The 14,345-nt window shown below is 41.3% G+C and overlaps 1 protein-coding gene across 1 annotated transcript in view; it reads right to left on the bottom strand.

Annotated features, from left to right (window-relative positions):
• The window catches only part of kbtbd2 (kelch repeat and BTB (POZ) domain containing 2), a 16,251-nt gene extending 4,994 nt beyond the window's left edge, over positions 1-11,257 (bottom strand). Inside the window, exon 1 of the mRNA XM_080050175.1 lies at positions 10,610-11,257. Coding sequence (XP_079906301.1) covers positions 10,610-10,782 — 173 coding nt within the window. The 5' untranslated portion in view covers positions 10,783-11,257. The remainder of the gene's footprint in view (positions 1-10,609) is intronic.
• Positions 11,258-14,345: the final 3,088 nt, after the last annotated feature.

Consider the following 14,345-nt stretch of genomic DNA (forward strand, 5'->3'; position numbering starts at 1 on the left):
GAGGGCTGTAAAAACAGACACGGTTCAAGCTACCTGTAAGTGGCCGCTACTGGAATGCATTGAGCGAGTCCTTTGGAAAAACAAAAATCCAAACGTGGAATAGGTTCAAAATAAAAAAGGGGTCAGAAGTGGCATAAGTTGTTTTTCATCTATTTGTTTTCAACTGTATGTAACACAATAACAACCTGGCACTCTGCAATACCATAAAACCAAATAAAAAGATTCTGATTAAAAAATAAATAAAAGGGGGCGCCCTTAGCTCAGTTGGTAGGGCGTCCCCTCCCCCCCATGGGCCTCAGCCAGCAGCGGACCCGGGTTCGATTCCAGCCCGCGGTCGTTCTCTGCATGTCACTCCCCTCTCTGCCCCATTTCAACTCTGTCTCTACACTATCAATAAAGCATAAACATATCTTAAAAAAAATCAATTAAAAATAAATAAATAAAGGGTCAGAACATAGCTTAAAAAACAGATGAATACAAGTTCAAATCTAAAGATATTCAAGTCAGTATTACAAGAGATTAAATTATTTTTTAGAAGCAAGGACCCATATGTTTGGAGAATTTTTGGTAAAATAAAAAAAATAAAATAAATAATAAATAATTTGATAATAATCTAATTTCTGCAACTCATTCCAGCTCTGTAAAGCCACTTCACAGTTAAATGATACAAAGTTCTCTGTACTGTCTAATAAAGCTTGAAAATGCCCAAAACATTATAATAAAGAAAAAAGTTACAAGTTACAACACCGAACAGGTAAATCAAAGCATTCCCAACCCATCTACAAGTATTCAAAGAGCAGCATTGGACAGTAACCACTGGTTTAGATGGAGCACATAGCAGTTGCTGTTTTTTTAGTTTTTTCAAGATATTTTTTTGGCATTTTTATGCTTTATTGATAGTGTAGAGACAGAGTTGAAATGGGGCAGAGAGGGGAGTGACATGCAGAGAACGACCGCGGGCTGGAATCAAACCCGGGTCCGCTGCTGGCCGAGGCCCATGGGGGGGGGGGGGACGCCCTACCAACTGAGCAGTTGTTGTTGTTGTTACAGTCATCAGTGGTCTAATGCTAAGTGACACACACACACACACACACACACACACACACACACACACACACACACACACACACACACACACACACACACACACACACACACACACACACACACACACACACACACACACACACACACACACACACACACACACACACACACACACACACACACACACACACACACACACACAAACACACAAACACACACACAGCAGCACCTGTCTATTTAGCTAACTGTGTTTAGCTAACTGAGTTTGCTGCAGTCTTGGCAAGTGGCCTACACTTCCTTGTTGTTGTTTTTGTCTGATCTGTGAATGACTCTGGGTCTCTCTAACCTTTCCGACTAACAGCCATTTCTAACATGTTGTGTGGATAAAGTGAAGCAGTTATCTGGTGATTTTCATCCATTATGGTGCAATGTGCTCACTCACTACTGCAGTCATGTTTCTGTGCTTAAAGTGATTATGGAGAATGCGTGATGTAAAAAATCAGTGAATATCTCCTCACACTCCGCTACCTGTCTGTACTGTGTGTGCGCTGAAAAAAAAGTGGGTGTTAATACACAGCTTAGGCTCTGTAAACTGGTATGTAAACAAAAGGGGGCCACTGTAGCTAGCATATGTTTTTAACACTGATTTTTTCATTTTTTTTTCATTGGACACATATAGTCCTGACATGTAGTGGATCATGAGGAGATTCTGTATTCACTGATTTTGACAAAGTGATTTTGACTAAATGTGATTTTAACAATAAATATTCTCCAGGATCACTGATTTTAAATGGAGAATCAATAGACAGATAAGTCAATGACAAGTATAACTCTCTTGCCACTCTATTCTTTAATAATAATAACAATAATAATAATAATAATAATAATCAGCCCTGCCATGCTGTTTGTTTGTTATTCTTTAGGTGTGAGACTGTTCTTCACAACGGGGGCTAAACCTGCAGGGACGCATTACGCAACACTGCAGACAAACCCCTTCACCCCTCTCTCTCTCTCCCTCCCTCTCTCTGTTTCTCTCTCTCTCTCTCCCCCTCTTTCTGTTTCTCTCTCTCCCCCCCTCTGTTTCTCTCTCTCTATTTCTCCCTCTTTCTCTCTCTCTCTGTTTCTCTTTCACTCTCTCCCACCCCTTCTCCCTCTCTCCATCTCTATCCCTCTGTTTCTCTCTCTCTCTGTTTCTCCCTCTTTCTCTCTCTCTCTGTTTCTCTCTCCCTCCCTTCCTCTCTCTCTCTCTTTGTCTCTCTCTCTCTCTTTCACTCTCTCTTTTCCCAAGGCAAATCGTGCAAGACAGAGTGAGAAACCATTATTTCATAGTATTATAAATGTGTTTCAGGGTTCGACATAACGTATAGCCCGATGGCCCGGGGCCAGTAAAATCATATGCAGGGCAAGTTGATTGGCCAGTCACTGTCCCGCCCGGGCCAGTGGCTGGCCAATCACAGTTCAGTATGTAGACTACATCATGGTTCATTGAAATGCGCGTTCTGAGTCGTAATGAAAGCAGTGTTTATTTAAGACTCAATATAATAAACCTAATATAAAATATATTTTTTAATGAAAGGCCAGTGGACAACCGATGCGTGGGCGTTTTGACAGGCACCGTTGGCAGAGCTGCCTACCGTCCGCCTGCGAGTCGACAAATCAATCGACTTGCTTTGCCCCCTTTCTTTCTTCCCACAGCAGAGGTTGAGGTGCAGAAAATGATAACTGCGCTTTTCCTTTATCTGCCGCCGTAATGTTACAATATTTGCATCCAAGCCCCAATGGTAATACAAATGAGAGGCTTTATTTAAACGCTGTGAATGCGTCTCCGGTGATTGTGTCGGTTGTAGACAGAAACGAACGGAGGGACTCCGCTCACTGTACAGTTCCTATAGTCGCGCAGTTTGGCACTGTGTTTTCAGGCTCGAGACATTCAATCAGATCGCGGAAGTCTTTCCCATTGAAATCGCTAACGGGGAGAATATCCCCGGTTATTATTTTAGCCACAAACCACAGTTCATCTGCGCGGCGGCTCACTCGCTGCCGAGATCACACGGTGAAACGCTGCTGTGATCGGACGAAGGCATTGTGTGTTTCTAAGGTGATTTAATGTCATAGTCTTAGACGAGCGTTTAACTTATGCTGCATATTTTGCACTGCATTGTTTTTTATCAATAGTTTGAAAAAATGGTCCCACACCGGACTCTTAATGTGAAGCTGACACTTCATGGAGAAGTGACACTCCTGCAGCGCGCTCATGACCAGACGTGAACTCACATACACGGTGAAATCTCCCACTAAAAAAACGGCATAACCCCCTGATTTTCGGATTTCTATTCTATTTTTAAAGTCAACTTGAGCGAAAGTGGAAAACCGGTCATTCGGTCGACACATTCACATCCCTAATGCATATAGAGAAAGTAATAAAAACAGCCTACCACACCACAAAGAATGATCAGACCTTCATCTCTTATTTATTTTTTATGTTTGAACATGACTTCTGCAGGTGAACTATTCATTAAACTGCCCAAATTCAAGAATAAAAACAACCATCAAACTACTGGACTTTAAAATACTGGCCGACTCTTTCAACATACTTTCAGTTGTAGGCTTCTAATTCAATATGTTTGCCTGGTTTTATATTATGTGTATGAGCAATATCAACATTTCATATAATTAACTAAAAGAAAAATAACCAAATCTAAAGGGAATATCTATACTGTTACAGTATAGATATTCCCTTTAGATCTGGTTATCTTTCTTTATTTTTCTAATACAGGTATTATAATTATTGACACTAAATTATGAAGAAAAAAAAGTGTGTGCAGGGCCAGTGAAAATATACAAGGGGCCAGTAAAACTCGGATCCACTGGCCCGGCGGGCCAGTAGGGAAAAAAAGTTATGTTGAACCCTGTGTTTGTTATAATTCAAGATTAAGTCCAATATTTTATGTAAATGATTGTTTGCATTAGTGCGTCTTAAAATTGTAATTTGTGTGTGTGTGTGTGTATGTGTGTGAGAGTGTGTGTGTGTGTGTGTGTGTGAGTGAGTGAGTGAGTGAGTGAGAGAGTATGCGAGTGTGTGTGTGTTTCGTTTCTGTAATATGTGTAATACTTTGGCAATACCGTTTACCATAATAGTCAAGTAAATAAAGCTATTTGAATGAGTGAATGAGAGAGAGAGAGAGAGAGAGTGACAGAGAGAGAGAGAGAGAGAGAGATAGAGAGTGAGTGAGAGAGCGATAGAAAGAGAGAAAGAAAGAGTGAGTAAGTGAGAGAGAGAGAGAGTGACAGAGAGAGAGACTGTGACAGAGGGAGTGAGAGAGAGATAGTGACAGAGAGAGAGAGAGAGAGAGAGAGTGACAGAGAGAGAGAGAGATATATTAGTGACAGAGAGAGAGAGAGAGAGAGAGAGAGAGAGAGATAGTGACACATAGAGAGAGAGAGATATTAGTGACAGAGAGAGAGAGAGAGAGAGATAGAGAGTGAGACAGAGAGAGTGACAGAGACAGAGAGAGAGACAGAGAAAGAGAGATAGTGACAGAGAGAGAGAGATAGAGAGTGACAGAGAGAGAGATACAGAGAGAGAGACAGAGAGAGAGAGACAGAGAAAGAGAGATAGTGACACAGAGAGAGAGTGAGAGAGAGATAGTGACAGAGAGAGAGAGAGAGAGAGAGAGAGAGTGAGAGAGATAGTGACACAGAGAGAGAGAGAGAGAGAGAGAGAGAGAGAGTTAGTGACACAGAGAGAGAGAGTGAGAGAGAGAGAGAGATAGTGACACACAGAGAGAGAGAGAGAGAGAGAGAGAGAGAGAGAGAGAGAGAGAGAGAGTGAGTGAGAGATGATATGTGTAGCACTTTTTAGAGGAAGCTGTGTGACACCCCTGAACCCTGGAGGGGAAATGCTTTGCAAGTTCGCACCAGATAACGAGTGCGTGGGAAACAGTGTGTGTGTGTGTGTGTGTGTGTGTGTGTGTGTGTGTGTGTGTGTGTGTGTGTGTGTGTGTGTGTGTGTGTGTGTGTGTGTGTGTGTGTGTGTGTGTGTGTGTGTGTGTGTGTGTGTGTGTGTGTGTGTGTGTGTGTGTGTGTGTGTGTGTGTGTGTGTGTGTGTGTGTGTGTGTGTGTGTGTGTGTGTGTGTGTGTGTGTGTGTGAGAAACAGTGGGTGTTGCGGGGGCATCAAGTTGTCGGGACCTTTTCCAGGAATGCGTCATGTGGTAAAGAGTGTGTGAGAGTAAGAGAGAGAGAGTCTGTGTGAGTGAGAGAGTGAGTGTAAGAGAGAGAGAGAGTCTGTGTGAGTGAGAGAGTGAGTGTAAGAGAGAGAGTCTGTGTGTGTGTGAGTGTAAAAGAGAGAGAGAGAGAGAGAGAGAGTCTGTGTGAGTGAGAGAGTGAGTGTAAGAGAGAGAGAGAGAGTGTGTGTGTGAGTGAGAGAGTGAGTGTAAGAGAGAGAGAGAGTGTGTGAGTGTAAGAGAGAGAGAGTCTGTGTGTGTGAGTGTAAAAGAGAGAGAGAGAGCGAGAGAGAGAGAGCGAGAGAGAGAGAGAGAGTGTGTGTGAGTGTGTGAGTGAGATACTCTCAGATCCGTTTCAGGAAGCCATCTAATGTGGAAATAAATCCCATATGATCTAATATGTGTCAGTTCGACTGGATTTAAAAGGTGAAGTAAGAGATTTATTTACGTTAATATAAGTGTTAAATCGCTCTTTATTCATACAGTGATCACTTACATAATGTGCGCGTTTCATAAAGCCGATCTCTCATGTAATCGGCAAATAAACATTTCGGGGATCCCGAAACTGATATCCAATCACAAGAGAGAACGCTACAAACCGACACCCGTCTCACTGCCGGTGCACGCCAGAGCGACAGATGGGTGAATGTTTATGCGCCTACCATGGCGGAGCAGGTAAAATTCTTTCCCAATGTCTGTTTTGATGGTTTTTAATCATGTTTTATCACACTTATGGATCTGAGATGATGCTAGATAACTCGCTGCTTGAAGACCGCAGTGCATTAATGTGGTGACGTGGGGACGAGCGAGGGGACCGCTAACTGCAGTCACTGACAGGAAGTTAGCTAAACTGACCATTCCGCTTACAGCACCTTTAAATGAATGTTCAAGTTTACAATCTGTTGCTACACACTTCTGCCCAGTTGGTGGTGTGAAACTGCTGAATAAATAAAATAAAAATAAAAATAAAAATAAAAATAAAAATAAAAATAAAAATAAAAATAAAAATAAAAATAAAAATAAAAATAAAAATAAAAATAAAAATAAAAATAAAAATAAAAATAAAAATAAAAATAAAAATAAAAATAAAAATAAAAATAAAAATAAAATGGCATTTACTAGGGGATGCTAAATATTGTCATTTAAAAAGCTTTTAAAAAGGTCTGTACATTGTGTATGCATCGTTATGCACAATTCTGTTTTTTTTCTTCAGTTACATATATCCGTTTTTTTTCTACTGCGTGTTTACGTCGACTTTTAAAAGCGAGCCGAATCCGATACCTGTGTGTTTCCACTAGTTTAACACACAGTGGATGGCTGGGCATAGCATACAGAAGGCAGTGAGTGTAGATACTAAATCCAGTCTTATTCAGGAGGGTTGAAATCAAATCAAAATCAAATCAGTTTTATTTGTATAGCCCAAAATCACTAATACATTTGTCTCAGTGGGCTTTACATTTCATACAATATGATACAATATGACACCCTGCCCTTACACCCTTAGCTCGGCTGAGAAAAAACTCCCAGTAAAAACCCTTTACCGGGATAAAAACAAAATGTTTTGCAGCGTTGGCTCCTGTCATGTACAGATGGAGTCTTCTCAGGCTGCTGCAGTGCACACTTCATTATGCAACGCTGTGCACAGAGAGGCCTCTGCACCAGTACAGGGCAGAGGGGCATTCATTTAGGCTGGGTTGGAAAAGCTCTACTAACGTCCTCCCTCCTACATACTCAACATGTTTATACTACATACTAAAAGCCATACTAACATCCTCCCTTCTACATACTCAACATGTATATACTATATACTAAAAGCCCTACTAACGTCCTCCCTCCTACATACTCAACATGTTTATACTATATACTAAAAGCCCTACTAACGTCCTCCCTCCTACATACTCAACATGTATATATACTAAAAGTCCTACTAACGTCCTCCCTCCTACATACTCAACATGTATTATATACTAAAAGCCCTACTAACGTCCTCCCTCCTACAAACTCAACATGTATATACTATATACTAAAAGCCCTACTAACGTCCTCCCTCCTACATACTCAACATGTATTATATACTAAAAGCCCTACTAACGTCCTCCCTCCTACAAACTCAACATGTATATACTATATACTAAAAGCCATACTAACATCCTCCCTTCTACATACTCAACATGTATATACTATATACTAAAAGCCCTACTAACGTCCTCCCTCCTACATACTCAACATGTTTATACTATACTAAAAGCCCTACTAACGTCCTCCCTCCTACATACTCAACATGTATATACTACATACTGTCTACTTAACCATCGATTGTGTATGTGAGGTTCGTCGGAAAGTTTACACTGAAGTATACAGAAGCAATAAAGAATATAAAAAAAACGTGTCGTTTGAAAAGACGCAAAGCATTGTGGGGCGGTTGAGTAGTAAAAGTATCCTATCGATCCATACACAAAATCTTCCCGGAAGTAAGTACTCATCTGGGCATTTCTCACCTACACAAACTTGCACACACGACCACAACATACTCAAATTGACGTCAAAATTAGTATGAGTAGGACGTTAGAAGGGCTTTTAGTATGAGTAGGACGTTAATACACAACCTAAGCTCTGTAAACTGATATGTAAACAAAGGGGCCCATCGTAGCTAGCAACTCTTCAAAGCACTTTGTAAAGCCCCTATCTCACTGGGCTGCGACAGTGTGCGACAAGTTGGAGACACAAAATTGCGAGAAAATATGCGAATTAGCGACAATTTTCACTTGCAGTCTCACTGAGTTGGTTCCTCACAACACGTTTGCGAATGTCCTGCCCAACACTTGCCGGGAGGTCGCATTTATGTCTCGCGAACGTCTGGCGAGCGTCGCACGAACGGAATGTCAGTCTAATTTTTGTCTCAAATCAGTCACAATTTAGTTTTATATGTCGCCAAACCCTCGCAAAGTTCTCAAATTTCTTGCACTTTCTGACTCGCGGAAACTAAATTGAGAAGGGTTTGCAGCGCGTTTGAGACACATGCGACCACTCTGAGACTATTTTGAGACTAGATATGTCGCACACTTTTTTTTGAACGTGTTCAAAATTCAAGCGACAGGACTGTGCGGCTCTGCGACTCATGCGAGGAAATTGAGACCTCCGGGAACGTTTGGAGACAGTTTAGAGGCTCGTTTGCGAATGCAGTCTCCAACTTGTCGCAAACAGTCGCAGCCCAGTGAGATACGGGCTTAAGCGTTGTTTTGGAAAGGTGCAATATCAAAGTAACATTTATTATTATCATAATATCGGAGATGGAATAACTGGTGCAGAGGGCAAGCCGTGAAGGAAACCCCATCCACTAGTCAAATCAAATCAGTTTTATTTGTATAGCCCAAAATCACAAATACATTTGTCTCAGTGGGCTTTACATTCCAATATGATACAATATGACACCCTGCCCTTACACCCTTAGCTCGGCTGAGAAAAAACTCCCAGTAAAAACCCCTATACTGGGATAAAAAAAAAATTTTAAGAAATCTCAGGGAGAGTCGACAGAGTAAGGGATCCCTCTCCCAGGACGGACATGCTGCAATAGATGTCATAAGTAGAGAAAATCACAAAGGAATTTGATCATTGACCAGGTGATTACATGGTAATACTAAAGTAAAGTGTGGATGAATAACTAGTGTTCCATTGTGTATATAAAGAGTGTGAGGCACCGTCTCTATGGTGACGTGCATTATTCATTGTAACTGTAGTAGGGGAGCACCTACAGACATAACAACAACCACACGTTTCATTATGACATCGTAACACACACCTCATCACCATCAGACCAACAGGAATAATCTCTGTCCACACACACACACACACACACACACACACACACACACACACACACACACACACACACACACACACACACACACACACACACACACACACACACACACACACACACACACACACACACACACACACACACACACACACACACACACACACACACACACACACACACACACACACACACACACACACACACACACACACAAAGCTGCATTATTTAGTGAAACTGTAGACACACAAGGAGCAAAGCGTGCTAACAATCAGGTTCTATCGACCCCCCATGAGGAATTCTGAGTAATTACAACAACACTGTCAGTGCATCTACAAGACCATCTTCTGACAGGGGTGCGGAGATATTCACTGATTGACAACAAGCATTCTCCAGAATCACTCAACTTTGTGTCAACTCATTTACGCACTACAGCTTTAATAACAGAAAACCCCAAACACACAAGACAAGTTCCATACATAACAACTTAGCTCACCTGAGATAGGAGCTACATGTAGCTAGCACCATCTTGTGACATCCCCCCCCACCTTTAATCAACTATGTGTCAACTCATTTACGCACTATAGCTTTAATAACAGAATCTCTCCCCCACCCCTCAAACATAGACAAAACAAAATATACAAGACCTTATCTCACCTGAAATAGGAGCTACACGTTATGTTTTCAGAACCCTCTTGTGACATGAGTGAGGAGATATTCACCGATTTTGACAACAAGCATTCTCCAGAATCACTCCACCTTTTACAACTCCTTGTCAACTAATTTACACACTACAGCTTTAATAACAGAAATCCTCCCCAACCCCCCAAACATATACAACATGACGTCACTTCACGTGCGCACTGGATTGTGGGTCAGAATCGCCCAAATAGGATGCAGTTTTCAACACTAACAATCTTGGCCGCATGAAGTAGGACATCCGGGTACTTCTAACCATCCTAAATCTGGCCACAAGAATCGGGACATCCTAAATCTTTTTTCTACCAAACTATATAGTAGAAAGTACGCGATTGATTCACGCACTATAGCTTTAATAACAGAATTCCCCCCCCCCCACCCCAAGACCTTAGCTCACCTGAAATAGGAGCTGCATGTAGCCAAGACCATCTTGTGACAGGGGATATTCACTGATTCACAAGCATTCTCCACCTTTAATCAACTTTGTGTCAACTCATTTACGCACTACAGCTTTAATAAGAACTTATCTCACCTGAAATAGGAGCTGCATGTGGCCAAGACCATCTTGTGACAGGGGATATTCACTGATTCACAAGCATTCTCCACCTTTAATCAACTTTGTGTCAACTAATTTACACAATATAGCTTTAATAACAGAACCCCCACCCCCCAAACATAGACAAAACAAAATATACAAGAACTTAGCTCACCTGAAATAGGAGCTGCATGTTTTCAGGACCCTCGTGACATCCCCCCCCCACCTTTAATCAACTATGTATCAACTCATTTACGCACTACAGCTTTAATAAGAACTTATCTCACCTGAAATAGGAGCTGCATGTGGCCAGCACCATCTTGTGACAGGGGAACTCGTTGTCTTCGACCAGTAGAACCACGTCGGTCAGCAGCTTCTGTTCGTAGAAGAACTTGAGCTGCTCCAGCAGAGAGACCGCGTAGTCCGTGTTCACAGGCCTGCGCTCACCAACGTCCGACATGGTTGTTGCATCCCATGAATCGCGCCCCAGTTTTGAACGTGTCGCGTGCTAAAAAGGCCGGCGAAAAACCGGGCTCAAGCCAAATTAAGGAGAAAAAAATTATTATATATATATTTTTTTTTGTAAGAGAGAGAGGAGGGAAGCGGGGTAAAGAGAGGGGGAGGGGAGGTTTTAACTGTGACACATCCACTGGTTTTATCAGTGGAGGTCTTCAACTCCTATGTGGGGAAAAAATAAAATAAATAAAAAATGTTTGGGGTTTTTTTCGAACTGGAGGCGTAAACTGAAAGATGAGAAGGTTTTTTTTTTTCGCGGTGATGTTGTTTTTGTTGTCGTGGCTACGGTGTCACCGAGTCAGGGGTCCCCGGATACGAAGAGATTGGTTCCTCTCTCATGCAGCGGAGGTAGAGAGAGAGAGAGAGCGAGAGAGAGAGAGAGAGAACGCAGCTACTGAAGAGACACCGTCTGCTACATGTGCGCTAGTCTGAAACAGAGAAGAAAAAAGACAAAAATTCCAGGTAAATTTTGAGATTTTTTGGGGATATTTTGCTTCCATAACATGTCTTGTTCTATACTACTATGTGAATATACGGTGAACAATGTATATTCAGGTGTTTATTTGACTAAACCTTGTGTGTTTGTGTCTGTATATTTCTCCTACACAACCATCTTTAATGGACATTATTTCGACATTACTTCCCCCCCCCACACTATTCTGAATCAGAACAAAAAATCTCAACTTCTAAAAGCACTTACATCAACTAAACTTTCCATAATAATTTTTTTTTTTTTTTTTAACCTTTATTTATACAGGTAAATCCCATTGAGACCGAAGACTCTTTTGCAAGGGAGACCCGTTTTCCTTTCCCACGTTACCATTCACACACACATTCATACACCGATAGCAGCAGGCTAACTATCGACATTCACAAGAGGCAAGGTGGGTGAAGTGTCTTGCCCAAGGACACAACAACCATGACACAGGTGGCAGGGCGGGGATCGAACCTCCAACCCTTTGATCATCAGCCGACCCGCTCTACCACCTGAGCCACAGTCGCCCCATCTGGTCAATGATCAAATTCCTTCGTGATTTTCTCTACTTATGACATCTATTGCAGTATGTCCGTCCTGGGAGAGGGATCCCTTACTCTGTCGACTCTCCCTGAGATTTCTTCAATTTTAAAAAAAAATCCCGGTAAAGGGTTTTTTACTGGGAGTTTTTTCTCAGCCGAGCTAAGGGTGTAAGGGCAGGGTGTCATATTGTATCATATTGTATGAAATGTAAAGCCCACTGAGACAAACGTATTTGTGATTTTGGGCTATACAAATAAAACTGATTTGATTTGATGTAGATGTTTGGTATTTAAAGATATGCAGATGTACACACACATAATTAGTTATATATTGCAGAGTGGGCCTACTGTCTCTATCGGGTTACACACATTTGTCTGCACTCTTTTCCTATATGACTTCGGGACTTTTTGTCAGGTTAAAATAAAAATGTGGGGGGCGCCCTTAGCTCAGTTGGTAGGGCGTCCCCCCCATGGGCCTCGGCCAGCAGCGGACCCGGGTTCAATTCCAGCCCGCGGTCGTTCTCTGCATGTCACTCCCCTCAAAAAAAATGTGAACTCTGGCTTTATCCAACATGTAGATAAGTACTGGTTGCGTTCCGAATCGCATACTCTTTCTTTTTTCTATTCTACATACTACATCCGACGATAAAAATAATCTAGTTAGGATGCAGTAGGCATACTATTGGGACATACTTTACTCTCTTATTTCATCATAACATTGCGCCTTGATCTTGCCTCTTGCTTTTATATCCGTCGCATCCCCGTTTGTTTTCATATGGAGGCTTCGTCGATGTGACGTCACTTCACGTGCGCAATGGATTGTGGGTCAGAATCGCCCAAATAGGATGCAGTTTTCAACACTAACAATCTTGGCCGCATGAAGTAGGACATCCGGGTACTTCTAACCATCCTAAATCTGGCCACAAGAATCGGGACATCCTAAATCTTTTTTCTACCAAACTATATAGTAGAAAGTATGCGATTCGGAACGCAACCACTGTCTCTACTGGGTTACACATGAGGCTAGTATTACGAACTATGAAAATAAAATCCCGTGAATGAAATGGACCAGCTGACATAAGGAAGAAACCTGTGGTGAAGTTGGTCAGATATTAATAGGCCATGAGTAAAATAGCCATCGTAACGTTTCCATCTCTCACACTCACACACACACACACACACACACACACACACACACACACACACACACACACACACACACACACACACACACACACACACACACACACACACACACACACACACACACACACACACACACACACACACACACACACACACACACACACACACACACACACACACACACACACACACAACCACCAATGATTGATACTACTACTTCTGTGTGGAGATAGTTCGAAATATATATGGTGAATTCGGATTGAGAAATGCTATGCTAATAAAATGCTAATTATTATGTTGTTGTTGTTGTTGTAAAGCCTGGCGACGCGCACAAACCAGGATTATTGGATGCCGTGTGAATAACTGAGGTCAGCCCGGAATGATGCTACATCCATATTATTTACTATCTAATGTGTAGGCTACAGCCCGTTGAGGCATCATTAGTAGTGTGAATGTGGACTATAATAATAATGATAATAATAATAATAATAATAATAATAATAATAATAATAATAATCGTAACCATCAAGCTATCCAACCATTGATTCTTTGTCTTTTACTAAAATAACGTTATCTAAAATGTATGAAAAAAAATAATATAGTTATTTCAATTTTTAAATAATTCACATTACATATAATTTATTTGCTATTAAAATTATACAGCTTCCGGGCGGGGATGAATATAGGAATAATCCATACATCTATCTATCTATCTATCTATCTATCTATCTATCTATCTATCTATCTATCTATCTATCTATCTATCTATCTATCTATCTGTCTGTCCATCTATCTATCCAGAAATAACGTAACAGTGTTGATGCTTTAATATGGCATTGGTCGATGTATTTATCAAGGTGTCGACAGATTAGCTAAAAGGTCCCAAAGGGTTTTCGGCACCGACAGTTGTCAACATGATACACACATCTTTTTTAACCTCTTGTTGAGCTAGCTAGCCCTTTTTTTTTTTTTTTTTTTTAGCACAGTCAAGCTAACGTTAGCTATACCTACCACATTTCAAAATCTGACATAAGCGCAAATAAAAACGACACTGGGTAATATTAAGTCACTAGTTTGGGCTTCTAGCGGATATGTAGCGATGGGGGTTGTCATGGTGTTTGGTTTTCAATGTGATGTAGGTGCAGTTCGCCGATATGTAAATGCTAGTTTTTTTAACGCTTCCAGTTTTTTTTTGTGTGTGACTTGCCTGATGCTAGGCTAGCTCCGTTAGCACCAAAACAAACCTTGTCTGCCTGGAAAACATGGCAGATTAACATTAGACACACAGGCCTGGTGCAAAAACAGGAAATATATCATTGTTGTAAGGCAACAAAACAACCCTTA

This window comes from Ammodytes marinus (assembly GCF_949987685.1).
Source record: "Ammodytes marinus genome assembly, chromosome: 21".
Taxonomy (NCBI): Eukaryota; Metazoa; Chordata; class Actinopteri; order Uranoscopiformes; family Ammodytidae; genus Ammodytes; species Ammodytes marinus.